Here is a 26,961-nt window from a genome sequence, read left to right on the forward strand (position 1 = left end):
CTCAGTGGCAGCAGGTGGGGTGGGGGACACACAGGGTAGGCTCCGGGGACAGCAGCAAGCTCTGGACGGAGTTCAGGGCATCAGTGAGGCAAAACAAAAAGTGCCCAGGTGAGAAGAGCGAGACCAAAGCAACAGGCGAGGGAATCAGGAGGAGCTGCACAGCGGGAGGTGCCTCAGGACGGGCCGATGTCTATGAGCTGAAACAGAGGATGCGCAGAGGGAGGCAAGGGAGGGAAGCAGGACCCACTCCCCAGCTCATCCCGGTCCCATTCCCAGTCCCATTCCAGGTGCCCGCGTGCCGGGGGCGCCGCGCGGTGCATGCTGGGACTTGTGGTCCCCGGGGATGCATCGCCCACCACGTGACCAGCGCCGAGCCAATCGCAGCGGGGCCCTCGTCGCCGTGGCAACAGCCTGTAAACAAGATGGCGGCGGGTGGGTGAGTGCTTGGGGGTCCGGGGGAGCGCGGGGAACCCCCGCCGAGGTTCGGGGATCCCCCCCGAGGGTCCCCCTAACACACGGAGCTCTGCCCCAGCACACCCCGTGTGCCCCCGGCGCTGCCACCCCCCTCGGGCCCCCCCAAGTTCACCCTCCCCCCCCCAAAGTCACCTCCCCCAGGAGGTACCTGGTGACCCCCGTTCTTTTGAGCCCCTTTTCGCCCACGATCCCTCAAACAGCCCACCCTGCCCCGGTGTACGGGCTGGGGTGATGAGAAAAATGTACAGTTTAGGCTTTTTTAGACAGTTTTTTCAATTATATTTTTAAAAAATCACCCATCAAGCAAACCCCCCCAAAGTTAATGAGCCTGTGCTTTGTTTTTATGTATTATCCCCTCTTATTTTTACTGAAAGGGCAGAGCTGTCTAAGTTCATTGCCTTCACAGGTGAGGCAGTTCTTACCACCCTACACATTTTGCAGTGACTGTAGCTCTCTCTCTGCTCTCTCTCTCTCCTACAACTGTCCAAAATCAGATAAGAACCAACAGGCTTCCACATCCTCAACCAGCCCTAGAGCACAACAAGACGTCACCTATTTTTCCAGTTCCACTTTAGGTCACATCCTCCCCACCAGGTTTCAGAGCAAACCCTCACGTTTCACTCCCAGTAAAGTTTGCTGTTCCTGATTGTACCTTCCCATCTTCCTGTCTCATATCAAGTGCCCACACACGCTCAGGAATTTGGGAATACTCATGGGATTGAATGCCCAGGCCACCTGCTTTCCCTTCAGCACAAGCCTGATATTTCTTTCCCTGCTTTTGGAGAAGTTGTATCCAAACACTGACCTGTTTTTCTTCCTTCCATGCTCTCCGTGCTCCTTCTCAGAAGATGCCAGGGTGTCTCCTAGGACCAGGAATCCAGTGGAAGGCAGCCTCCCCTCCTGCTCCAGGGGACAACACTGAAAAGGAACATGGAGGGTAAAGTCCCTCAGTTATTAGGGGGTTCTGAGTTTCTCAGTGACACCCCAGGCCAGACCTAATTTCTGTGGTCCCCCTCTCGCCTACACAACGTGCTGTTGGTGACACAGCCACCCCCTTACCCCCCAAAAATATCCTCGTCCTCCCTGCTGTGGCAGAGCAGGAATTCTGGTGTGGGGCCCCCTGTGTGCCCCCCATTTCAGAGAGGTAACAGGTATTTGTGCCTCCAGGTGCAGCTCACACCGACACGGAGCTCGTGTCCCCCACGGTGGAGCTCACGCCCTCCCTGACGCAAAAAATCTCTCTGTTGGAACAAAAAATAGAGAAACAAGCACAAGAAATCCAGCTGAAGGTAAAAATCAGCCCCCCTGGCTGAGCCTGCTCTGTGTCCTGCTTTGATGGTTGAAGCCACAGCAGTTCCACCTGCTCAGACCTTGTTTGGGCTAAAAGAAGTTAATCTGTGGCTTGCTCTGTTAATTACCCAAATGAGCCTTTGCAAAGCAACAGAGCAATTGGATCAGGCCTTGGGGTGGGAGAGGGGATTATAGCAGTGACTCCCAGCACCCTGGCACTAATATCAGCAGCTCTTTGGCTTCAGACCTTTTATTTTTACCTCTTCCTTTTGTTTTCTGAAACAGCAGCTGCTCCCACAGCAGAGTCATCCCAGAGCAGACCTCTCTGCATTACTGAATGGAATAGATACCCTTTAATAAATACCCTTTAAAAGCTTAGAATAAATACCCTGTTTTGTTTCATTTTTGAAGAAGTGGCTGCAGAGATGCTGCTTTAGTCTCCAGATCAGCCCCTCAGCAGGAAGCACAGGAGCCTGTGTGTGCCCACAGCTCTCGTGCAGATGGAGAACTGAGAGATAGGTCACCTATTTCTGGAGTTCTGTATTTATCCCACCCCTCACTTGAGCCTAAATAAGGTGTTTGTGAGGTGATTCAGCCCTTCTGACCCTTGTTTTGCCTGTCTCTGAGTGGGGTGGGAGTACCTGCACCAGACTCACCCAGGACTAATTGTGCCAACTGTGCCTCGAGGCCCTGAGGCCCAGGAACTAAGTGAGGTCATTATTTGTTCTGTCCCTGCAGGACAGGAGGATTGCTGAACTCGAGGAGAAGATAAAGACTCTTCAGGAAGGGGAAGGTAAAACTTGATCGACCTCTGGCACCTCTGGGAGGGCAACAGAGCTCCTGGTGCTTCGACAGAGCTTCTCCCTGAGCTGTCCTTGGCTCCCAAGCCCAGGAGCCTCTTTGGTGAGAGGTACCAGCCACGCTGGTGCCATTTCCTAAAGCAGATCTGCACTTTAACTCGCATCTGTTACTCGGCTTTTTCTGGTGCAGCGCAAATCATCATTTCCTGGCCTATTTTCTGTGGGTTACTAAGTTTCCATGAGTGTAAACCAACCACCCAGACACCAGAGGATGGCCAGGAGAAAAAAAAACACCCAAAAAATCGGTAAACACTGCAGAGTTCAAACAGGCAGGAAAACAGCTACAGCTGAGAGAAACCAAAAATCTGCTTGGAGTCTCCAACAGGTCCAGGCTCACTTGTCCTGCAAGGCAGCCTAACTCTAAATTGAACCCAGCTTTAAGTGAGTCACCAAAGGTCTTTTCCCCTATTCAATTCCTCAGAATCCAGCAGCTCTCCAGCTGAGCCCACACACGTTTTCTGCAATGGCTGCACTACCTTGTTAATGCAAAGCTGTGGTAAATTCTCCATTTCCTGAGTGAAAAAACACGACTGTGCCTGTCAAACCACAATCATGTGTGGTTTGTGCCTCACCATGCGTTGTGCTGCCACTCAGCCAAGATTTCTGGACCCAGCTTTAGTGGACACCTGCTCATTTTTTTTTAATGGGCTGAGGAAGCCAAGCAGTTTTCATTGCATAATTGCCAACAGCACCACTCACATCAGCTTCCTGCACTGTAAAACTTGGCCAGTGTCATTCACAGCTATCTCCTGGTCTGTCAGCATCCTTGTCAAACCACTGCAGGCTGAATTGTCAGTCCAGCACTCAAAGCTCATGTTCAGCTCCTGTGTCACGCTTGAGGTCACTCACAGTGCAGGCAGGGTGCTGCTGGGGGTCTGTGCTGTGTGACAGGTTTGATCTACAGCTCTTCTTTAAGGCTGTGCACAGAAACATCAGCTCTTCTTTTTCAGGTGCTCCTGACTCATCCACCCTGGAAGAGCTGGAAGGGAGGTGCCTTCAGCTGCAGACCCAGGTCTGCGAGATGGAGGTGAGACACCAGCCTCACTTGCCCTCAGCCATCTGCACCTTCACTTTGAGAGTGCTGCAGTCCCAGGCTGCTTGGCCTTTTCTGAGCTGCCACTTTGGTCATCACAATTCTTCACCTCAGTCTGGAAAGAGAGAGCAGGTTGGATGTCAGCAACAGGGCAGGAGGAGGCTTTTTAAACACAGAGACATCTGTGCCTCCTGCAAACCTCGTCATTTTGATTTCCAGGACTGTAGAAATATTCCTTGTGGCTCCTACAGTCTTGAGAGATTACACTGTCACTACAAATGCTTTCCTCCTCCCTTTTGCCTATTACTAGTGGAGCTGCTACTACTGCCCTGCCAGTGAGTCTGCCTGTCTGGGCCAAGGAGCCCCCAAGACAAACCTCTTTTACCTCCCTTTCTGCTTCTCGCAGTCACAACTGACCACACTCAGGCTACCACTTCTAGTTTTCTGAAGCTCTGCTCTTGTACTTTCCCCTCTCAGCGGTTTCTGAATGACTACGGTCTGATTTGGGTTGGAGAGACACAGGATCAGCTGGAAGACACAGAATCTCTCGGGGATGAAGGGGAGCTGCTACCAAGGAGCCTCTGGAAGCCAGGTAAAACACCAGCACCCCTGGCTGAAGCAGCTATCCCAGCTCCCACTGCCTGCTTAGAGAAGGTGGAGCAGGTAAGCACCAAAGACCCAGGATCTGGGCCTTCAGAATTTGTGATCCCGTGCCGAGATCTTCACATCAATCCCTCCCAAGGACGGGGACATGGAGTGACCTAGCAGGAGCTAAGCCAGGCAGGAGGTTTAATTTTATACATCTATATTTTGTAAGCTCTTCAGGAGAGAACCTGATGGCTCAGCCCTTTGGGAGGACCTCACAGCAGCTGTTTCCTGCAGAATTCACATACCCTGCACTGTTTGAAGCTTCATTGCTTTAATAATATTGACGTAAAGTGGGTGGAAAGCGGAATCAGGTGCTTTGTGTACACAGCAGTTGTAGTAACATACCCACATTGTCTGGCTCCACCAGGGAGTATTGTTTGCCTTTCCTCCCAACTACCACGTGAGCAGTTTAATTGAGACCTGACTCTGCTGTGTGGGGTCCAAGCATGTTTAGCAATGGCTTCTTAGGAAGTGGTAACAGAGGAAAAAAAGGAAGAATATTTGGGCTGTAGAGGCAATGCTGCCTCCTAACCACCAGGCAAATATTAGCTAACTAGACCTCCCCACCCTTAGATACAGGAGGGGATGGACAGATGGAAATCAGTAGAAATAGTTTTGATATCAGCTCACTGACCCTTTTTAAGGGCATTTCCCCATCCTCCTTTAGCAAATCATAAAAAAGCAGAACAACAATACAAAGGGCTTTAGCTCAATCTACATCTTTTCTTTCATTTCCTCTTCTGATTTCATTCCTCTGCCCCATCACAACCTTTTCACTGCTTCACCCTGCCACCTTCAAGCACCCAGACAAACGTCCTCACAGCGTCCCTGCCCAACCTGCTGATGCAGGCAGCTGCCTGTGTTTACACTGACACCTCTTCAGCACCTCTGCCCTGATCCATTGATCCAATCTAGCTAATCCAACTAGTGAAATTCCTCCCTGTGCACTGTGCAGGGACAACACAACACTTCTGAAGCGATGAACAGGGCAAGGGGTTGAGCGTGGAGCCCTGTGAGTTTGCACCCTCTGCCCTGCCCTTGTGGTTTAGCCCACACCCGGGTGGACCTGGCAGCGCTGCACCACAGCACAAGTGTTGCACCACACTCTGCAAACATGTGAAAATGTCAGGGCTCAAAACACACCTCAGATTCAGACAGATAAAACTGCTCTGCTGCCACCCCTTTCCCCCTGTAACTCCGATCCCTCTGCCACAGGTGAAGCAGTTGTTTCCAAATACCAGATTGATTTTGATTTAATCTTGGAGAACGTTAAATATTTGAACCTGCTGGCTGGAGAAGGCAGTCCTCAAATCAAGCACACACTCCAGGGGGCTCGGCTGAAGCAGCCAGAACCCATCCCTCTCACCCTGTACCAAAATGGGATCGTCTTGTGCAACGGAGCCTTCCGGCCCTACCAGGACCCATCCACACAGGTATGGAAAGGTCTGGAAGGGAATTAGAGCCACCCTGCCATCCTTCACTAAGCCCCAGGAAAGGCAATAAGGCTTTTGAGCTCATCTCAGTCCTAAAAAGGAGCCCAGCTCCTCACCTCACGTTCCCACAGTGCCTTGAAAGGCTTGTATGTCTCTGTGCAGTAATTTTCAGAGGTGAGATTCTGTGCCTCCGACTTCTCTGCACGGCCATAACACCACAAATAGGAGCGGCCCAGCAGAAAGATCAGTCCTGAGCTAAACAGAAAGTCTGTGGTGTGGCCATGAGCTCTCATGTTGTTTCAGCAATGCCTGCAGGACATCATGGATGGGTATTTCCCTTCGGAGCTGCAGCAGCGCTACCCCGATGGCGTCCCTTTGCAGGTGAGTGCCAAACCCTTTTCACCAGCTTTTTGGGGAGAAACTGCTCTCTTGCTTCCCAAGAAAACTGTTCAGGTTTCTTTCATCACTCTGCTGGATTGAGTTTGAGGTTTGTGATGCTGTGCAGATGTGTCTGAGGGAAAGGGTAGTGGGGAGCACACCTGCTACAGCCGTTAGAGGAAGTGAGTGAGTGTTTCTGCGTCAGCACTGAAGGGTTTCTCTGCCTCAGTGAATCTTGGCTTGGAACAAGGCTTCTAAGAGCACAGCAGGCTCTGTAAGAGAAGTAGCACGTGCAGCATCTGAAGAGCTGTGTCACCCAAAGGGAAAAAAAAAAAGTTCTCAAATGGTTCCCCTGGAAAAGCTTTTAAAGCCAGATTGAACAAGTGTCTCTCAAAGAGGATGTCACGAGAGTTTATTTTGCACACCTTAAATGGTTTTGGCCACCTGAGGTTCTTTTGGGCCCTGCTTTTTGATTTCTTAGAAATGGCAAAGAGCCAAGGCCACATTTGCAGGCAGAAAGCCTCAGAGGACTCGAATCTAGAGCTTTGAGTGCATCTGAAATATAAGAAGGAACAGCCAGAGGCTGGACCTACCCACTGCCACGAAGAAACCAGGGCACAGCTGCAGGGGCAAGACAAGGTCAGTCCAGCTGGAGTGAGCTGGGAGCTGTGGAAGTTAGAAAGTCACATGGAAGGAGGATTGTGCAAAGCTCTTGGGGCTGAGGTTCCTTTTAACCTGTGCATCGTTGGTTTTGTTTGGGGTTTATGATTGTTGGGTGTCATTGCTGTGGTTTATCGTGCTCTGATGCAGCAAGAGAAGCTTGTGCAACAGTCAGATTTGCTTATGGCAGTTGGACTTAATTCAACAGGTCACTGACAGAAGGGACGTGGTATTTGAGGAGAGGGACCTTCCAAGGAGTTTTCCTGGCCATGGCCAAATAGTTGGTCATTCAGAATCAAACCAAGTGCAGGAAACCACTGAGATCCCAGGTAAAATCTTAAGCCTGCCTCAAAAATGCAGCTAATTTTCAAAGGGGAGAACTTTTAAACCTTACCAGGGCAGTGCAGCAGGAAGGAGGGGTGTTGGGGGTTGTCTCAGCAAGGAAGGCAACACTTGTGGTTCAGGGCCTGGTGCTGCTTCAGGAGCTGGGAGCCAGGCAGCACACACAGTGTCCTCTCATCATTCATCTCCTAAAGAAAGAGATGTGATGAGTAATAAATTACCAGAAATTCAGCAGGTTTCCAAAACATATCTGCCCTGCACGCTTCCAAAAGGCCAAGCTCCTTCTACCTTCACCTTTACCACCATCAAAGGCTGAGGGAGGGATTTGCTGGCAAAAAAAAACTCTGCTCTCCTATAGCCTCATTCCATAAATGCAGATATCTTCAAGCCACATCAACCGTAACTGTACTGAATATGGGACAGTTTCTCTTCAGACTTTCATAACAGAATATGGGACATAAGGTCAGGCCACAGATACCTCATTTTGCTTCTAGACTCTCACAGTCTGCCTAAGCAATACCTGTCAGGGTTGGGAAGTCAGACTCAGTCAGTCTCAGTGGGTTTGGGTGTGCATCACTAAATGACCCAATATGTGCATCTCCCATCAGCAACAGCTGCCTGGTTACCTACAGCTGAACTGCTTGCTCATCCATCTCAAGGCTATTCCCAAACAGAAGCTCTGCTAAATATTCCTTTTATCTAAGTAGTAACAAAAAAAATAATTTTCCAAACAAAAAGAAGTAGACACCAACAAATACAAGGTGAAACGTCCAAGACTGTAAAAAATGGTGATAGTTTCAGGTTTTCACAGCAGAGCTATCCAGGTTTCTACCCACTGTGCATCCCAGCTGTGCTGAACAGGCTGTGCAGTTCTCACTGTTGATGTTGACAATCAGACATTTAGTGGGCCAGAAAGTGGGACAAACTTGAAGGGAGGAACCCGAGAGCAAGTCTCAGCCTCGCTGGGGGTGGTGAGAGCTCTCCCTGTCGGCTGCTGCGCGCTCTCCTTTCACCAAATCAGCCTATTCTGGGGTCAAAATGTCTGTCAAGAAGGTCACACATGGACATATCTCCCCTCTGCTCTGGCAGGTCCCAAAGCCTCCTTGGAGCAGTTTCCCAACGAGCTTCCCAAGCCCCTGGAACATGGAGGAGGAGTGGTTGGTGTCCAGGGCTCAACTGGAGCAGCACAGCAGGTACGAGAGGACCCCCAGCCACCCACAGGAGAGGGGCAGCAGTGATTCCTTGGGCTCAGCACCCTGCACAGCACCAGCACCCCCTCCCTGGGCCTCCCTCAGTTCCACGTGATCTCCTCCTCCCAGAGAGGCTCCACCAGAACACACGTGGCACTTTGGCACCTGCCTCTGGGCCGTCCTGGCACCGGCTGCTCTCTGGGCAGTGGTGACACTCACCTGGTTTGGTTTCAGGGCTCTGATGGGGTGCAGAGCAGCAAAGAGACCTTGGTGGAGACACCCAGGCTGGCTACCCTGGAGAGGTACAGGTACAGCCCCCAACCCCTGCCCTGTCAGGATCTCCTCCTCCTCCTATTTCATCACTGCATCACCCCCCCATTTCAGGGGGTTCAGCTGAGGAAGTAAATGGACTTTCCCCTTTTAGACCTTAGAAACAATTAGAAAAAAAGGCCAAGTTTGGTCATTTGGGAAGACCACTGAATTTCTCATGGCAAACCTGCACCTCTAACAAAAAGTTTCTGTTGTTCAAAATGTCACTTATTTCTTTGAAATAGTTTCCCCAACAAGCCAAGGCCTAAGAGTTCAAAACCACTGAAAAAGCTGTCTGCAGTCAGGTTAAATGGGGGAATCCCTCCAAGAAACTGATGCCCAAGTGGGAGGTCTCACTAACAGCACTTTTCCACTCAGTCTTCTGGCAAGCCAAGACCCAAATAGCTAATGAAAAAAAACCCAAGCAGATTATTTTTAATCAGAGAAGTAGGGCAAAGCACTTACCAGACAGCCCTGATTTAAAATGGAAAAGTTAAAAAAGGTCAACAACCCTCTTCAAGGCACCTTCAGGCAGGGAAAGCAAAGCAGCAGTTTGGGCAGCAGGTTGGTTTGTTTGCCTGAAATCAGGTGGGGCCTCGTTCATCTCTAGAACATTCCCTCTCCCCTGTTTGGACCTCACCAGCACATCCTGGAGGTTCTGCCCACTGAGTGGAGCTCACTCCTTGGCTGACAGGGTTTTCTAACCAGGGTGAAGATGGCTGAAGAGGCAGAAGCTCCTGCCCCTGGAGTCTGCACTCTCCGTGTCAGGTGTGAGAGCGGGGAGCACACGCACGTTGTGAGGATGCTCTTCACCGACACCATCGGGGACCTGCGCCAGCACCTCGCCCGCATCAGGTGTGCACAGCACCTCCTCCTGTCCTTGCCTGGCTCTGTAGGGCCCCAGGGAAGGGCCCCTGGTGGCTGCTGAAGGCCCTGGATCTTCAAACATCAGCCTGAGCTGGGTCACAGCTCAGCCCTCTGCCCCTTTAGCTCCCTCACTAGATGCTCTCCAGGCAGCACTGCTGGGGTCCCACATAGCTCAGAGTGTTTCATACCCACCTTTGCCATGCAGCAGCAGAGATAAACCTCTTCTGCCCTCCCAAAATTGCCATCAGACCCAGGTCATCACCGCCTTTGCTCAGCAGCACTCCCATGACTAGTGCCACCATTCCCAAGGTGCTGGTGCAGCCTGGAAGCCAAGCTGCTGGATCAACACCTTCTTTGCTCTGCCATCTCAATATCCCAACCCTTTTAACGCTGCCCGAGGGCTCACTGAGCCCTTCAGGAACAGTTCCAGATGGCTGAGGGCCCCTTTTGCCCTCCCCTCTTCCCACTGCTGTTGCAAGCCAGGGCCCTGGCCTTGGTCTGAGCCCAGGATGAGCTCAGTGCTGTCGGGATGCACGAGCCTCCTTCCCCCTGCAGCTGTGCAGCTGGAACAGCTGCTCCGTGCCTGGCTGGCTACAGAGGGCTGGGAGCCCTTTTTTCTGCTCTTGCATAACCACAGCTGGATCAGCCAGAGCATCTCAGCAAAACCTTGGGGGACCCTGTGAGTAGGAAAGATTGTGCTGTTCTTTCCTAGGGGTGGAGACTCCGACTCGTATGAGATCATCAGCACCTTTCCCCAGAGGCTGTACACAGACAACTCCAGGAGCCTGCAGGAATGTGGGCTGATCCCCAATGCCTCCTTGCTGCTGAGGAGAAGAGACCCCTCCCAGCAAGAGGGACAGGGCTGCAAACACCGTAACAGCTCCTCATCCCAAGCTCTGCAAGAAGGAGCTGCCTCTCACCTGTTATAACCTTCCCTGGCTGGGAAGAGGTTTTCTTTCCAGATTTAGTTTCCTTGTGCCATTACCTGAGATGGAGAGAAGCCTGGAGCAGTGGTTTGGCCTCTCCTTGTGGCAGAGGGTGCCAGGCCCACTCCTGCTGCCTTGCAGTGAGTGCTATTCCCCAAGACAGGTGGGCTCCCAACCCAGGGACACTTCCATCAGCTCACACCTGGGGTCCAGGCCTGGTTCCTCATTTGTGTGGAGTTACACAGGCTGATCCCTGCCCAGGGGAGCCTACCAGCTTCACGCTGGTACTGGGCTCTGGGACTCTATAGCAGGAGGACACACACACAGCTGGGGCAGTTTGCTTTCCCCACACAGCTGGTCCCCACAGATTTCAACTGCACTGACACCAGGGGGGGAACAGGCTCAGTTCTACAGTCCCTGGTGAAGCTAAACCTGAAGGCCTTGAGCCATTGCAGTGCTGGGACTGAGCCAGACTCGACTCAGCCGGGAGATCCTGCAACTGGGCTTCCTGTACGTGCACAACTCCTTCCCTTGGACAGCCCCCAGCTCCAGCAGGGCCCAGGCTCCAGCCTGCCTGCACTTACCCGCCCTCCCTCCCTCCTCCTGCTCGAGCTGGATGCTGCAACAGGACACCGTGTCATTGGAGAAGAGCATAATCCCTCCGTGGCTTCTCCACGGAGCCCTGAATAAAGCATCTTCCTCCTTCTCCGTGGGCTGGGGCTGCACTTTGCAGGCCCTTTTTCCCTTCCCAGCACATTCTTCCCATTCCAGCTGTGACAAGCTCCCACTTGACTCCCAGCTGACAACACTCCCACTCATTTGAGGCAGCGCCTTCTGGCAGGTTCCCTCTCAGCAGACCCAGCCCTCATTAAAGGCTCCCAATGAAACCCTTTATTCCTGTTGCAGCTTCCACTTCCTTTAGATTCCAAAGGCACAGTTACTGCGGAAGCTCAGAGTGCCCGGAGCTCTTCCCAGACCCCTGTGCTGGACCTGGACCCTGCACAGCTCAAATGCAGGAAGCAAACCAGCTGCTTCCACCAGCTTCCCGTGACCAGTGACTCAACCCACACAGCTCTCACTCAGCTTCCTCCTTTTTCCACCTGTAGTAGATCCAGGGGCAGCCTTTTCCTCTGCTTCTCTGTCTGCTGGTCTATAACCAGCCAGGTAATCTTTGTGCCAGGGGGTTGTTTTTTGCTCACGTGTCTGGCTGAAGCTGTCCCTGCCTCGGGCTGTTGCTCTCACCACGCAGAGGAGAGGAATGTTCGAGTGAGGAACCTGTCACTACCACGCCGTGGGACATTCAGACAAGTCCTGTGAGCCTTTGATTAGCAGCAGCAATCTAAGGTGTTAAGATCTTTGTGTCAGGCTGCAGCAGCGAGTACAACCGACTTGGCTCCCCAGAGCTGGAAATGACTCAGAATCATTACGTAGGGTGATGTTTAACCTGTAGCCAAAATAAAACCAGATTTAAAAGGAACGCAGGAGCACCAACGTGAAAGGTACAGTAACATTTAATAGCATCTCGGAAGACAACACTGGTTATAAACTTGCTTTTTGGCAGGAAAACAAAATGCACTTGGTCCAGGATTGCAAAAAAGCCAACTCAAAGAGCAAAGAGCAGACAGCTGGAGCATCAGCTGGTCTGGGGCAGCCCTGAGCCATTAATGCTCACGAGGGAGCCCTGGTCATGGTGGAGGGTGGCCAGAACAGCACAGATCTCCCTTCCAGCCCCATCCATCCCCCCAGGCAGCACAGATGCCACAGATCCCAGCCTTCGCCCCCAGCTCCTCCACGGTGGGTGGTCAGACCCCAACTCTGTGCAGTATTTTTGCATTAAATTAAGACAAACAAAAAAAATTTACTTAGTTGCCATAATGTCTACAGTCGAGATGAAAACAGGGGAAAAAAGGGAAAGAAAAAAAAAAAAGGAAGTGAGGCAGCGGAATTTACAATTTTAACAGCAATGAGGAGAAGTGGGAAGTAACATGCAGCCCTAAGCCCTTCCCTCCCGAGGCAGAGGAGGGGGCTGATGGCCGCCCTGCACTTCACACGCCCCAGAGGCTTTGCTGTTTACAGAGGCACTGGAAGCTGCGGTGAGCCAGGCCCGGCTCTGCTCACAGGCCATGCGCAGCGAGCGTCAGACTTTCTTTGGATCCCTCTGAGATGATGTCGGGGTTAGGCAGGAGGGAATCGGAGGCAGCTGCAATGAGTTTTGGTCATGGGTTTGTTTCCCAGTGCCGGGAATACAGGTCGCGGTGCCAGGACAGCGCTGACAACCTGGAAGTGAAGGTGGTCGGAGATGAGGGTGCTCAGGAATGCAGGTAGAGTCCAGGAAGGGAGAGGAGCCGGGGCTCAGGCCAGCTTCAGGAACTCCTGCAGAGTGTTTTGCTCCACTGCTTCCACAAAGAGCTCGTAATCCTGCAGGGAAAAGTCACACGGTTGCTCTCAAGGCAAGAGGGTCCCCTGAGAACGTGGCACAAACTGGTTCACAGCACAGGGACCAGTTGGTTGTGCCAAGGATGACAGAGCAAAGCAGGGACAGCGCCACACAGCACAGCCCACGGTCACCCAAAGACCCCTGCCCGCGTCCCCTTTTTCCCCCAAGGCATGGCACTCCAAATGGCCGTGAATCCTGACAGCACCTTCTCTGTGCACCTCACGAGAAATAACTGCCAGGGTGTCTTGACACCCTTTGTAGCAAAACCAAGGGGACAGGACTGTCACCCACCACCCAACCTCAGGGTGCTGATCCCCAGCACGCAGCGGGAGCCTCACCCCACAGTACTGGTCTCCGTTGACGATCTGGGGTGGGATGGCTTTGGGGTTGCCTGCCTTTGCCCTCATCTCCTCTCGGAGAGCGTTGTCCTGGGAGATATCCACCAGCTCGTACTTGATGTTTTTCCCATCGAGGATTCTGGTTACTTCGCTCTGTTGGGATTTGATCTGGAGCCCGGGTGGGAAAGGCAGGTTAAGGGGAGGTGGAAAAGGGCCCGGAGGGTGGGCGCACACCCCAGCGCGCCAGCCACGCTCAGCACAGCGCTCACGGTGCAGACCCCACCTGGCCACGGGGGGGACGTCCAGCAGGGAGGGATGGGTTTGGGGGATGAAGGGGCCGCTGCGGCGAGAGCAAGGGAGGGGACCCCTGGGATAGGGCCGGGGGGGGGACACGCTTCACAGCTCCACGGAAGAGACGCCCACCCCCGGGAAGAGGGGCCCCGCTGCACCCACCCCTGCCCGCGGCAGCCCGGGGGCCCCGCCGCCGCTCACCTCCCGGGAGCCGGTCACCGAGGTGCTGTAGACCTTGAGGGTGCTCATGGTGCGATCGCGGCCGCTCCCTGCGCTCAGCCCGGCGGAGGGAGGCTCGGCTGGGCTCGGCTGGGCGGGAGGGACCGAGGGAAGGCGGAGCGGGCGGCCCCGCCACCGCCCGGCATGTGACTGCGGGGGCCAATGGGGCCGGCGGGCACGGGCATGCGGGCTCTGCGGGGCCGGCGGGGAGCCACCGCCCACACCGGCACCGGGAACCGGGAACGGGAATGAGAACTCACCGCCACCGCCCCCACCGGCACCGGGAACGGGAATGAGAACTCACCGCCACCGCCCCCACCGGCACCGGGAACCGGGAATGAGAACTCACCGCCACCGCCCCTACCGGGTACCGGCCCGGGCACTGGCCCTGGGGAGCCACCGCCCCTACCAGGCATCGGGTACCGGCCCCGGTGAGCTCCCCTTTCCCCACGCTGCACAGCCTCGCACGGGTGGGTGAGAGCAGCTTTATTTTATAATCAAAATATTCGGTACAAACAAGCAACAAGACACAGGCTGGTACAAACACACTGAGCCCAACGGGACCGGGCAGTGGGGAACTGGAGGGGGGGACACGCGCGGGACAAGGGGATGGGGCAGGAAGGTGGGACAGGGAGGGAACGCCATCCTGCCCCCCCTGGCCTGGGGTGTTCAGTAGTGAAGGGTCCAAGATTTCCTGTGCACCAGCAGCAAAGGGCACTTGGGATCACCCTCTTAGCCAAATGAGCTCAGCTGTGCAGGAGGAGGATGATGAGGGGACACATCCCCATGGAGGGGAACACACGACCAGGGCAGCCCAACTGCAGGCACATGGCCAACGGTGATGCTCCAAAAGCATCAGCCGAGGTGGTTTCAGCCACAATCTCATCTCACAACCAGCTCTGCAGGGGCAGAGCTGAGCAAATGTTTGCTGAGCAAACATGTCCTCACACAGCACCTGGGAACTGGATCTTGCACCCCAAAGCAAAGGGGATGGTGCTCAACAGCACCCTGAGAACCTGCAGGAGACAGCAAAGCTCCCGGCAGACAGGACAAATGGCTTCAAGGAATAGCCTTGGAAATGTGCTCCCTCAGTACATGGCACCAGCAGCCTGGGGACAGACACAGCCAGACACCTAACACACCAGACACAGGGAGAGCAGCTCAGGACAAACCAACCAATTTCATTGCCACCATCACCCGTGGTGGCCAAACACTAAAAACAAAACAGATTTGGTCTTAAAATTTAACACAAAGGAATAACAAAAAAGCATTTCTGCCACACCCAGGGCTCGCAGCCCCAATGTGAACCAAGAACAACCCAACAGCACAAGTTTCAGGAGGATTTTTCCCTGTTACAGCTTAGTACCTTGCTCTTAACTCAAGCTGAAAACGAACAAAGTTCCACCCTCAGCACCACAGCACTGTCACAAGCCAGGGCTCGGTACTGTAAAGTTGTCACTATGGTTTAGGGGGGTTGTGGTGCAGTGAAACTTATCCCTCACTGATTTATGTAGGAATCCCATTACTTGCAGAGGAGCAGGGCTACAACAAAGCTCGAGTGGCCACTGCCTTGCAGGAAGAGCTCTCTGTGTCATCCCCCCACATTAGGACCAGTATGGCTTTCTCCCAGTCAAGCAGCAGAGAGCCAAGCCAGAGGTGTGTCCCCAGGGGCACAGAGGCTCTTGGAAGCTCTGGCAGGGGCCACAGACATTCAGGGCTCCCCAGGATTGTTTGGGATGGCTCTAAAAGGCTGTGAGAAGGAGCAGCAGCTCCTCACCTGCCAGCAGATGCATTAGGCACAAAGCACAGTGAGGGCAGAGGGTTTCTCCAGCACATTAAGGCACTTCAGCATCAATCCATTTCCTCTACAGTCTGAATCACACTCAGCTCCCAGTGCTATTTTGGGGGGGACAAAAGGCTTAAGGCTAATGGGGTAACAGTGCCCAGGGGGAGCGTTTCCAGAGTCTTTTAGTGTTGCTTTAATTTCCAACTCATGCTGGCTACTGAAAGACTCTGGTTGCATTTACCTGAGGAAAGCAGGTCCTGCTCCATAAATCCAAGCCAGTAGCACCTCAGTGTAAATACCAGCAGTATACCTGGCACACCTGCCTGCCTACAAAATCCAGGTATCCTCTGAACACTCCAAGAATCCTCTGGTCTCACAAGTCACACAGGACCTGCACAGGGAAGTTATCAGAAATACCAGGGCATACATTTCCTTTTAGTGATGATTTTAACTGTCACATTTGCATGTTCAGCATTTGACATGCCTGGGAGGCAAGTCAGAATTCAATCTCCCAGCGTCAGAGACCACACCAGCTCCAGCAAACACAGCATAAAACACATTCCACAAGATCAAAGCTACTGCAAAGCCCGACACCAAAGCCCTGAATGATTCCAGTCAGCAGCTGAACACTTCTGGCAACAAACCCCCTGATCCCTCACAGATCAGATAAGTCACATCTCTGGTACCCGAGCAGAGGGATGGTAAAGTGCTGAATAGGTTTAGGGTTGTAGGAGCTCAAGGCTCCTGAGGGTTTCAAGTCTTCATGTCCTGTCTTACTTTGGGGAGTGCTCTTTACTGGGTGATGCAGTTGTCTCCCATATCCTGAGCATATCTGTCAGATATCGCAGTCCTTAACTCCTCCACCTCTTTGTGAAGCTGCTTTACCTCCACCACTTTCTTTGCAAGTCCATCAGGGCTCAGCAAGTCTTCCTTCTCCTTCACAGGGTGTTGCACAGCTGTGGAGTCAGAGAAGGGAGTTTCCTCACATGCAATTCTGACCAAGGATCACACACATTTGCAAGTCAGCCAGAAAAACCAATGCACATTTGCAAAGGAGGTTCTACTTAACATTCAGTTATAACAGCATGCACCTTCAGAGTGAGCTAACCACAGAGGGAGGGTTCAGAAAGCCCAGAAAGACAATTCCATGCTATATCTGAGTTATTTAACTGTGCCACAGCACGGGAACGGGGTTTGCTCTGCCATCACTCTCTACTTACAGTGAATGCCCAGGAGCAGGGAGAGGTTGGGGTCCTTGCCCTGAGCCCTCTGAGTGACAATGCTGTAGACAGACTGTAAATCCTGCAGACAGATGGCCAGCTCCCCATGCAGCTCCTGGGTGAGGCGGGCTGTGTCAGTGGGCAGGGGCTGGGCTGTCAGCTCGGCCTGGCGGAGCCGCTCCTGGAGCGTCAGGTTCTTCTCGATCAGATCCTGGTTCTGCACAGAGAGCTGGACACACGGACACGGCAGGTTAGTGGGCACTTGGGACAGAACTACCACACTCAAAGCATCTTAACGCAGCTGCTCCATGATGGGAGCACTGAGGGCAGGAACTGGTTTACATCCAGCCCTCCAGACTGTCACCAGATGAGCGTCAGTCCCACATGGGGTGAGAATTTGGCTCTCCTGGCTCAGACAGGAAGCACCCTGGGACACTGCACCGTCCCTGCTGAGCCATGATGCAGCAAAATAAGCTTCCGGGAGGTTGTGCACCCCAACACTGGCCATCCCTTCCCTCCAGGGCTGCCGTTGTGCTTGGCTTCCTTAAGGCTTGAGAGCAGCCCAGTTCGCAGCCCTGCTGCCCCCAGGTGGCAAGCTCGGCCTCCTCCACCACATCCAGAGACCCAGCTCAAGTTCCCGAGGCAGAAACTGCCTTTTTCCTCCTGCATTTGAGCAGAGGAGAGCTCCTTTCAGAGTCCTGACAGGACAATGGACCAGCAGGAAGCAGATGTTGTGCTGCTGACTCCAAATTCAGGGCCTGGCTGGAAGACAATCCTCTGTTCATTCAGTGCCTTGTTCAGGCACTCCAAGCACTCCCTGACCTCTTTCACAGCAGCCCGGAGCTGCTGCAGTGCGTTTTCCCTTCTCATCGCCTCCTCTTTCAGAGCTTGGCTTGTCCCCTCTTCCTGAGCCACCTGTTCTTCCAGGTTCTGGAAGAGACCATGGGAACACAGTAAGTCTAACTCATTTCACAGCAGATTCTCCAGTTCTAGGTCCCTCCCCAGTCACCTCTCACCTTTACTTGCAAGGATAACTGCTCCATCTTCTTCTGCTTTTTGTCCACGATCTGGAATCAAAAGCAGAGGTATCAGAACTGGCCACACAGAGCCAGGAGTACCACCAGGATTTCTCCTTCAGCAGGACAGCACCCCCTCTCTCTTTCCTGTCCATTTACTGCTTTAATCACTGCTGCTGTTAGGAGTGGACTTAGATTCCCTGATAAAAGGCACCATTAGATCTATCAGCTACAAACAGACCAGAGACGTTATATTCTTGTGGTTTTCCTCTCCCCTCTTCTGCATTCTGCAACTTCTCCCCAGCGTTGCTGTAGGACTGTGTGGTTTTCACACCAACAACAGCTTTTAGAACCCCACAGGCTGAATTCCAGGAACTGCTGCTTCAGTGTAGTTGTGACTGCAGAAGTCCCTGATTTCATTTGAGTGCCTGGTGTGACTCAGTGGAAGGAAAAATGTGTGATTCCTGACTGGGGCAGCCCCTTACCTTCTTGAGGCAGTCACATTCTTTCTTCAGAGAGTCATGTTCCATTTTCTTTCTCTCCCCATCCTGGGCAGTGGGTCCTCTCTCTGCATTCTTTACACACTGCTGCAGCTTATCCTGCAAGCTGAAGTTAGCAAAACACCATGGGGAAAAAAACAGCTTTGTTTAAGGTGATTCCCTCACTTCAAGGAGGGAAATTATTTTCATATCAGATGTCAGTGTTGAACTATTTGCATCCCAGCTCACAAACTGCCAGGGCTGTGCTGGAAGGAGTCCTTGCCCCTGGACACAGCCCCACCTGTGACATTGGCCCATTTGCAGACACACGAGTAGGTCCATTTTGCAAGGAGCTACAGATGAGAGCAACAACAAACCCAGCTGAGGACACAAACCAACCCAGCTGACAAAACAGGGGCCTCCTTTTTCAGCCACGTGGTTCTGCTCCCACTCTCCACTGCTGGAAGGCAGGATCTGAACACGGTGTTTTGGCCAGCACTCAAAAATCATCACAAATCCACAGTGACCTGCTTCTGACAGGTGGGACAGTGGCTGTGCTGAAGCATCACTGTCCTTGTGCAGCAATTACTGCAGTGCCAAGATGAAGCTTATTCTAATCCTCCTCACTCTTACCTGCGCACAGTGGAAAGAAGCTCCATCTCCTTGTGTTTTTGGGTTTCCAGCTGCATCTCTTGCTCCCTCAGAGCAGCCTGGATGTCTCCAAGCTCTGTTTCCAGTGCCAGCACTGTTTCCTGCAGAGCAGTGCTCTTCAGTTCAGAATCCTTCAGCTGCAACAAAGGGGAGTAACTGCAGCTGTAGAAAAGTCACCTGAGAAAGAATGTAAAGAGCCATCTTCACAACTCAGAGAAAGTTTTACCTTCTGACTCTGTTTCTGGTGCTCCTCAAGGGTGGGCAGATCAGCCAGGTATCGTTCCAGGGTCTCAATTCTCTGCTGTCTCTCTCTGCTCTGTTCAGATTCCTTCTGGCATTTCTTTTTAAGGTTACTAATGTGTTTGTCTCTTCCCTTTACCTGCAGGGATAGTTATAGACAGGTTTAGTTTATATAATTTCTCATCTATTCTTCAGTCTTCTGTAAGGCCACTCATTTAGCTTTTTTGCACAGAACTCAACACCAAAATACAAGATCACCTTAACTCAGCAGCATTTCTGCTCATTTAGCTAAAGACACACTCTTCTGGTTAAAAGAGGAGGTACTGAAATGTTTCTACCTGCAGGAGAAAGGGCTTTTGCTTACAAACCAAAGTACTCTACAAGGAGATCAGAAAATACCTGCAGTTACAGGCTGCCACAGAAAAGTTCCATCTCAGCACTACACTGACTTTTAGCTACTCTAAGAAACCACACCTTCCCATCTCTAGAGCAAAGGGATCATACCCTTTCTTCCTGTTTCTTTAACTCCTCTGCATGTTTCTGCACAGCTTCCTTCAGCGACTCCCGGGCCAGCTTCACATCCACCTCTGCAGCAGCCAGCTTCCTCTCCAGTTCAATGTTCTCCTTACTGAGGGACTCAGTCTTCTCTGTGAACTGTGCTCGAAGGAACGTGTTCTCCCTCTGCAGCTCCTGCAGGCAGAGACAGCCCCCGAATTTGGTTGGTTACAAACTGGCACTCGGCAGCTGTGCTGTCCCAGAGCTGTGTCCTCGTCCCACCCAACTCCCAAACACCACTCAGCCCATCTCACCCACTGCAGTGTCCAAAATAGCACTTGTCAGTGCTGCCAGGTGTTTGCATCACTAGCACAGCTTCTAAACAAGCTGTCATCCTTCAGGGCTGGAAATCTCAAGGGTCACTGAGGATCCCAGAGCTGATCAGTAATCAGGACCCCACACAAAGTATAATTTGACTCCTGCTCAGCAAACACTTAAGGAGAAGAGGGAGGGCCATCAGATTCAATACATGTTTCTTGCTGACACCTGTTGTACCCCATTACCTGCATTCTAAGCATGTAGACATCTCCATAGGATGCTGGACAGCCCAGCAGGGCACTGTGAACCTGCAGCTCACTTTCCCGGACCTTCTGCTCCAACTGGGATATGTGCTGCCTCTGTCTGTAAAAAAACCCCTGTTCTCAAACACACAGAAGAGAGCAGCCATGCAACATGAACAGTGCCACCACAACACCACTGCTCCACACAGTGACAAGCAGAGGAGAAAGAACCCTTGGAAACCTTCCCCCAACAATGATTTTATAAAGCACACAACCCTTGCATGTTTTGGAGGCTGCAGCTTGGCTGTGGAACTTATGAGTGAAATGAACAGACCCCTTATAAAACACAGAAAACCATAACCAAAATTAATTTAGCTGAACCCTTCAGGAACATCATCCTAACTCCAAGAGGAAGGGAGCTCAGGCTGTTCTCAAGGGTCATTCTTTGCAATAAAAAAAGCTCAACTGGGTAAAAGGGACTCTGAGAAATGAGCTTTCCTTGGTACTTTCCAAACCCTTCCTTTCCAAAAGGAAATGTACTGGAGTCAAACACCCTCACCTGTCAATGAGGAGCTCTTTCTCCTTGAGTAGGTTTTCATTGGAGTTCAGGATATTGATCCACTGGGCTGGATCAGGTGGAGGCAGTGATGGAGAGTACATCGAGGAATGGGGGCAGGTGCCTCCATTTTGTAACTGCAGGAGGAAACAAAACAAGGAGGGAGAAGGTTTGTGCCCCACAGAGGTAATTGCAACATTGCTGGAGCTATTTTGCACACTGTGTGCTCATCTGCATGCCAGGACATGGCTATTTCGGTCTCTGTTGATGTCCAAGAACAAGTAACTTTGCCCAAGCACAACTGGAGATTAACAAATAATTTTAGATCACTGTGCTAGCTCACTGGAAACAATTTGTCTCCATTAGGGTACAGCTGGTGGGAGGTGGTAAACAAACTGTTTCCACCTAATAAGCTGCAGTTAGTTTTGTGCATCTTTAAAAAAAAAAAAAAAGTTTTTCTTAACCCTAGATACAGAATAAAATTATTCTAGAATCTATTTAGAACCTCTTGGCATTTTTTCTCTGCAGTTTCTAGCAGACAGGGTATTCTACCTCTTGGTCTGGACTCAGGTGCAGAACTGTAACATAATCCAGAGCTGCTCTACATATGGAGTGTGTCAAACGACACCTGTGACACCACATGCTGTAAAAACAGATCATTAGGAGTCTTTCAGTGTCACACAGGGAGAAGCAGGAGACATTTTCCCCTTTGCTTCCTAACTCTAGCACAAGGATTCCTGACTAAAGGGTTTCAAACTGCTACAGCCACACAAGCAGCTCCCTACCTGCATCTGCTCCACCTGCAGTCGCACTTTGTCCAGCTGCTGTTTCCAAGCATTGAGCTCACAGACCCCCTTGTGTGGATGGAGGGTGCATCCTTCTGGCACCCACGCTCGGGATGGAGGAGCCACTACAGGTTTTGAGAAGAAATTGTTGGCCTGGAGTCCCGTTGGCATCGCTCTGCTCCCGCTCGGCCACGTCCCGTCCCGGGGCTCGCAGACTCCGTTGGGCCCTGCCCCTTGTTTGCTCTCTGGCAGCACCTTAAAATGGTCCTTCCCTGCCTCGGGGTTTGGACTGAGCTTCTGGAACCTGTGCTGAGGGTCAGCACACAAACTGTCCAGAAAGAGAGACTGGTTCAGGGTGCGCTCCATGGCAGGAGTGTCAAACTTCCAAGGGTCTTCTGCTCTCATGGGATCAGCAGCAGGAGGCCAGGGTTGCTCAAAGCCATTTTCCCCTGAAGCCCCATAGAGCCGCAGGAGATCCCTGGGTGGCACCTGAGACGACTTCCCAGCGTTAAAATCCCCGTTCCTCGTGAGCCCTGAGTGTTCAGAGGCAGATCCTGGCACAGCAGCCTTTGAAATGTGCTGGGAACAGCCCTGGTCTCCTGCAGAGCACAGCTTGGAGGGTGAGGCACCCAGCGTGGAAGGCATAACGTGGGCTGTTGGAATGGTCACCTGGGTTTTGATGGGGTGGAATGAGGAACCGTTACTGGAATTGCAAGAATCTAGGGGAGAAAAAAAAAAAAAAAAAGAATGATATTCTGATTACGATCCTGAAAATACACTCCTGCAGTGAACTTTCCAAAATAACTTGAAAACCAGTTCCTTTCCCCCTCAACATATCCTCCTAATCAGCAGCAGCAAGCCTCAAGCACACCTATGTTCCCCCTCTCTACATGTTTCAGGAACCTGATGACATTTTCCTACCACCATAAACCGCAGGGAGAATCCAGGTTTAATCCAGTTCACGTTTATTCCTCGTTTTTAAGCTTCTCTAGCATAATCTTAAATCAGTCAGGTTATCTTCCTATAGGTTTAGAAATCAAGTCCTTCATATCAAATAAAAAGGGTGAAACTTACTCAGTCGAACACTGAGACGGTGATTCTGCTCTGCCCGTCCCACTGCGACTCCAAACCATAACCAGAGCTAACAGGAGCCTTCCCTGAGCCCATGGTGAGCCTCAAACATAGCTGAACCCGAGGCTCTGACCTTCCAGCTCCTCCAGGACGCCGCAGCAAAAGAGCCTGGAGCAATGGCTCTCACCTTATTGCCACAGGAAGTGAGGCAGAGCTCAGCGCACGCACCCCGCGAGCCCGTCCTGCCAGAGGGGCACCAAACCTGGCTGCACACACAGGGGTTATTCTTAGCAACTCTCAGATTTCAATACAGCAAGAGCTTAGAAAGGCAAACAGTCAAGTGCCCCTTCCCACTCCTTGTCCCGATACGTTCTGTATCGCAGGAATTCCAGGGTTCTCCCAGGTGCACAAACTTGTTTTCCTCGTGGCTTTGGCCAAAGGCCCATCCCCACGTGACGTTCCTTCAACGCAACATCAGGACTGCAAGTCACCCTTCCACCTGTTTGCACCCTCCAAGCATTGCTACATAAGGAATGAACATTACAATTCAAATATGACCTAAATCAGATTCTGCAAAGACCATCATCGCACTGCAGGAAAACTATCCCAAAAAAGGCACTAGATCCTTTCATCAGAAGTGAGCAGTGAGGGGGAGAAGATCTCTTTGCCGCTGCTTGGCTGTGCCCTGGGACCTCCAGAGAACACTGTGCTACTGGACAGTCACAAGCATGTTCACCTTGGCAAAAGAAGAGACAGTACCATTTCCCTTTACAGCCCCTAAATTTATCCCCCGGTGTCACTGTCTGGAACTCGAGTTCCCTGACCAAGATGCCACGTGCAGGTGCTGCAATGGATTCCTTGAGTGTGCTGAGGGTCATCACAACAACATTTCTGACTAATGTACTGAGCTCAGAGTGCCTCAGCCAGTGGCCAGGGCTGCAGGTCAGCCCTGGCTCTTACAAACAAGGCTGTGACAACACCAGTGCTCACACGGGTCACTTCCTGAAGGGAAATTATCACTTCTCCTGCCCTCACCTGCAACTGGGTGTTTTATTACCCTGAGAGAAGCTTGATGGACACAAACATGTGCTCATGTAATATTTCCAGCAATATTTCCAACAGCCAGACTTTCCAAAGCCTTCAATTTACCCACACATGATTAAGACCTACAGCTCATTCCAAAGGCTCAATGCAGCTTCCTGAAACAGATGTGTGAAGTGTTTTAAAGCACACCACAAACTTCCTGACTGCTGAAAGGAGAATCAATAAAGATGAAAATACAGGTGGAAAGGATTGCTGGGACGAGCAATTTCACAGAATGTGCCTCAGCTGAGGGCCAGGCTCTGAGTTCTTCAGTGAGAAGCACATGGCTAACACTGAAGAGACAAACAATTCTGCACAAAGAATAAATTATTATAAATTATTTCTTTAAAAAAAAATAAATAAAATCACACAACAGACTTGCTGATAAATCACTTGTTGGTCAATATGAACCAGCAAATCCCCAAGGTGGCTCTTAGTCAGTTAAAACCACTGGAGGTAGATGATAAGCAAACTAGCTCAGAGAAACACACAGTGCCTTCATCACTTGCTTATATTCCAGGCAGTATATCCAAGGCACTGGATTTGAAACAGCCTCCAAACATCATTAGAGGTTCTGCTCTCCAAGTCTGACACTCTGGGAGCCCATGGGGACCGTCACCTTCCGTGCTGTCCGAGCAGGAGGTCCCAATGCCCCCATCCCCACTGTCGGCCACGCTCGGACAGCGACTGACGCGGCTCTGGGACTTCACGGACAACGTGGGTGTTTTCCAGTCAGTCTCCAAGAACTTGCTCTTCTGACTAGTGCTGGGACCTGGAGAGATTAAAAAAAGGGATATTTACGCTTCAGCCAACAGACTGAAAAACCTTTTAATACCATCGAGCCATATCTAATTACCAGCACTTCCAAACCCCAAACCGCTCCTTGCTTCGCTCCCTGTGTTACTGCTAAATAAATCTCTTTTGCAAAAGGAAATGGCAGCAAGACCAGGGAAGTCAAATGATATCAACAGGAGACTGAAAATCAATCTTGTTATGGAAGTCAGAATGCAAAAGTAGTAAATTATATTCCCATTGATGAGTCTGATGATATCACACCTAGCTGATGCTCTGGTACTCAGACTAAAAAGAGCAGCAGCAGCACAGCAGAACTGGCTAAATTAAAGATGCATTTTTTGCATTAACTATTAAGAACTCTCCCAGATTCATCAGCTATTGCTTAAGAGAGAAATTAATTATCAGATGATTCTCTGCCCTAGTGTACTTTTGCAGGAATAAGACTTCTCTGAACAAAAAGCTTCTGGTAAAGAATCTTCTCAGGGCCACGTGTCTGCTCAGAGAAGCTGAAACAGGATCCGACAGCAGCAGGGCTTTAGAGAAAGGACTGTCCTTACCCAATGGATTGTTCTGCTGGAGCCTCAGGTCTGCATCTTTCCCAGGAGCAGCCATCTTATCCATCCTGTGAACTGGATAAATAAATATAAATCACATTTTAAGTCAGTATAACCCAAACCCTGTTCCCAGTAACCAAGCAAAGGGTACACACACATCAGAGTAACACGGTATTTTGTATTTAATTAGCATCTCCTGCCAAAAATATCTGTTGTCCCTGCAGCAACAGAGGCAATACTTAACTTAAAAGAGGTTGTTTTTTTCTTTATGCCTGAAAAATGAGGATAATTCTTGTTTGCACCATTCTCCACGTAGCAGCTCAGCAGCACCTTTCAACTGGTGCATGTGTTATCCTCATGGCAGGTATTTATAGAGCAGCAGTCACCACGGTACCTACACACTGACTCTGTCTACAGAGACTACAAATTTATCTTTAAAAGTCTTAAGTCTCCACCAGATCATTTCTGCCCTCTGTAGAGGTCACTGAGCAACTACACGAGGAATAAAGTCCTTCAAAAATCAGCCTTGCTGTTCCATGCATGGCAATTTTTATCTATCCAGAGCTTTGGGTTAATTTATCTATTTCTCTGAGTACTTCAGACAGTGAATTTCCCGTCTCTGATAACACAAGTGCAATTTACAGCTCCCAGGCTACACTGTGGAAATTCAAGGCCTCTCTCCACCCAGACTAAACCCTCAATTGGCAGCTCTTACCGATTCTTGCTAAACTGATTCAAAGAGCTCAAAGAAGCCATTAATTCTTAGAAAACACACACATACAGATTTTACAACATAGGAGGGACACTGGGAATGTAACAGGATAACGAACCAGAAGCAGCATTCCACTCAGAGAAGAAATAAAACACTTCTAGGTAAATGTAGTGCTTATCATAATTTAGGTACATTTAGGTAGAAATTAGTAAATTGGATGTATTTCTGAAATTCCCCAGTTTAAATCTCAGTCTCCAGCACTACAGTCAGACAGTTCTAACAGGGAAATTCAAGCAGGGGCTCTTGGAATAATAAACAAATCCAAACAATCAGAGCATTCCCACCTCACTCAGCACCACCCTCCCAAAAACCACATGCAGACCTCCTTGGAGAGGACCCCCACCATCCCACAACCCCTCCCTTCCAGCAGCGGGTACAGGAGGTGGGAAGGGAGTGGTGGGTCGGGGAGAGGGAGAGAAACCACACGGAAGGGGAGGGCAGGTACACGGACTGATGTGACCCCGGGGTGGGGAAGAGGATGGGGAGAACAGTGATGGGGGTGGAGGGGGGAGAGAGGGGAAGGTGGGTGACCTGGGGCGGGGCGAGGGACACCGGACCCCACCTGGAAGGCACAGGCTGAGCCTGAGGGGTGAGACCCTGGGGGGCAGGAGGGGTCAGGCCATGAGGAGCCGGGTCCTGAGGGCTTGAAGAGGTGGGTCCCTGGGGGTCCGGTCCCTGAGAGGGCGAGGGGGGGTCAGACCCTGAGGGGCAGGGGGGGTCAGTCCATAGGGAGCCGGTCCTTGAAGGGCTGCGAGGGGTCGGTCCCTGAGGGCGGAGGGGGGTCTCTCCCTGAGGGCCCGGTCCCTAAGGGGCTGGAGGTCCCGGCGTGGAGGTGGACAGCCCCTGAAGGGCCAGCTCTCGAAAGGCCGGGGGAGGCGGTGGGTCAGTCCCTGAGCAGCCGGGGAGCGGTGTCCCGGTGTCGGTATCCCGGCAGCGATTCCCGGTGTCCCATTCCCGCTCCCTCACCTGCCTCCGCCGCGCCGCGCGCCGCGACCGTTACCCCCGCCCGCCCGGGGAGGGGGGCGTGGCATAGGGGACGGGGCGGGGCCTCCTCACGGGCCGCAGCCAATCCAGCGCGCCGGCCCCTCCCCTTCCCGCCTCTCATTGGCTCGCCCCGAATGCTGTCCCCGCCCACCCCCGCAGAGCCGCGGAGGGAGCGGCGGGTGCGGGCGGGGGAAGAGTGTCCGCGGGCGGCACCCGTAG

General features: G+C 51.8%; 3 protein-coding genes across 8 annotated transcripts; 1 reads left to right on the forward strand and 2 right to left on the reverse strand.

Annotated features, from left to right (window-relative positions):
- The first annotated feature begins 411 nt into the window (after window positions 1-411).
- UBXN11 (UBX domain protein 11) lies at window positions 412-11,901 on the forward strand. Of its 3 annotated transcripts, none has more exons than XM_027740234.2 (13): window positions 412-436; window positions 1,320-1,411; window positions 1,642-1,763; window positions 2,503-2,557; window positions 3,575-3,651; window positions 4,135-4,249; window positions 5,521-5,738; window positions 6,042-6,119; window positions 6,985-7,105; window positions 8,208-8,311; window positions 8,543-8,616; window positions 9,326-9,472; window positions 10,197-11,901. In XM_027740234.2, exons 2-13 carry the CDS (start codon window positions 1,405-1,407, stop codon window positions 10,411-10,413), a joined length of 1,335 nt encoding a protein of 444 aa, XP_027596035.1. In that variant the 5' UTR covers window positions 412-436; window positions 1,320-1,404; the 3' UTR covers window positions 10,414-11,901. The 3 variants fall into 3 exon arrangements, with proteins under 3 accessions (XP_027596035.1, XP_027596036.1, XP_039237191.1); XM_027740235.2 differs by having other exon boundaries at window positions 8,543-8,610; XM_039381257.1 differs by lacking the exon at window positions 412-436 and having other exon boundaries at window positions 1,304-1,411.
- A 2-nt stretch (window positions 11,902-11,903) lies between these two features.
- SH3BGRL3 (SH3 domain binding glutamate rich protein like 3) lies at window positions 11,904-13,952 on the reverse strand. The gene is given in 4 exon segments (XM_027740249.2): window positions 11,904-12,828; window positions 13,186-13,353; window positions 13,678-13,770; window positions 13,773-13,952. Coding segments are annotated over 4 exon segments (435 nt in total). The 5' UTR covers window positions 13,881-13,952; the 3' UTR covers window positions 11,904-12,762.
- Window positions 13,953-14,164: 212 nt separating this feature from the next.
- Window positions 14,165-26,747, reverse strand: CEP85 (centrosomal protein 85). 4 transcript variants are annotated; one of them, XM_027740230.2, is made up of 14 exons: window positions 26,725-26,747; window positions 24,990-25,061; window positions 24,257-24,409; window positions 21,484-22,202; window positions 20,702-20,835; window positions 20,146-20,263; window positions 19,592-19,777; window positions 19,074-19,226; window positions 18,830-18,984; window positions 18,203-18,323; window positions 17,718-17,768; window positions 17,524-17,631; window positions 16,702-16,930; window positions 14,165-16,437 (listed from the first exon to the last, which is right to left on the reverse strand). In XM_027740230.2, the coding sequence occupies exons 2-14, from the start codon at window positions 25,051-25,053 to the stop codon at window positions 16,274-16,276; spliced, it is 2,355 nt and encodes a 784-aa protein (XP_027596031.1). In that variant the 5' UTR covers window positions 25,054-25,061; window positions 26,725-26,747; the 3' UTR covers window positions 14,165-16,273. The 4 variants fall into 4 exon arrangements, with proteins under 4 accessions (XP_027596031.1, XP_039237190.1, XP_039237189.1 ...); XM_039381256.1 differs by lacking the exon at window positions 26,725-26,747 and adding an exon at window positions 26,459-26,682; XM_039381255.1 differs by lacking the exon at window positions 26,725-26,747 and adding an exon at window positions 26,321-26,682.
- Between the last annotated feature and the right edge of the window lie 214 nt (window positions 26,748-26,961).

The sequence above is a fragment of the Pipra filicauda genome, unplaced genomic scaffold, assembly GCF_003945595.2.
Source record: "Pipra filicauda isolate LSUMZ 115617 unplaced genomic scaffold, ASM394559v2 scaffold219_size1829416_pilon, whole genome shotgun sequence".
NCBI classification, from domain to species: domain Eukaryota; kingdom Metazoa; phylum Chordata; class Aves; order Passeriformes; family Pipridae; genus Pipra; species Pipra filicauda.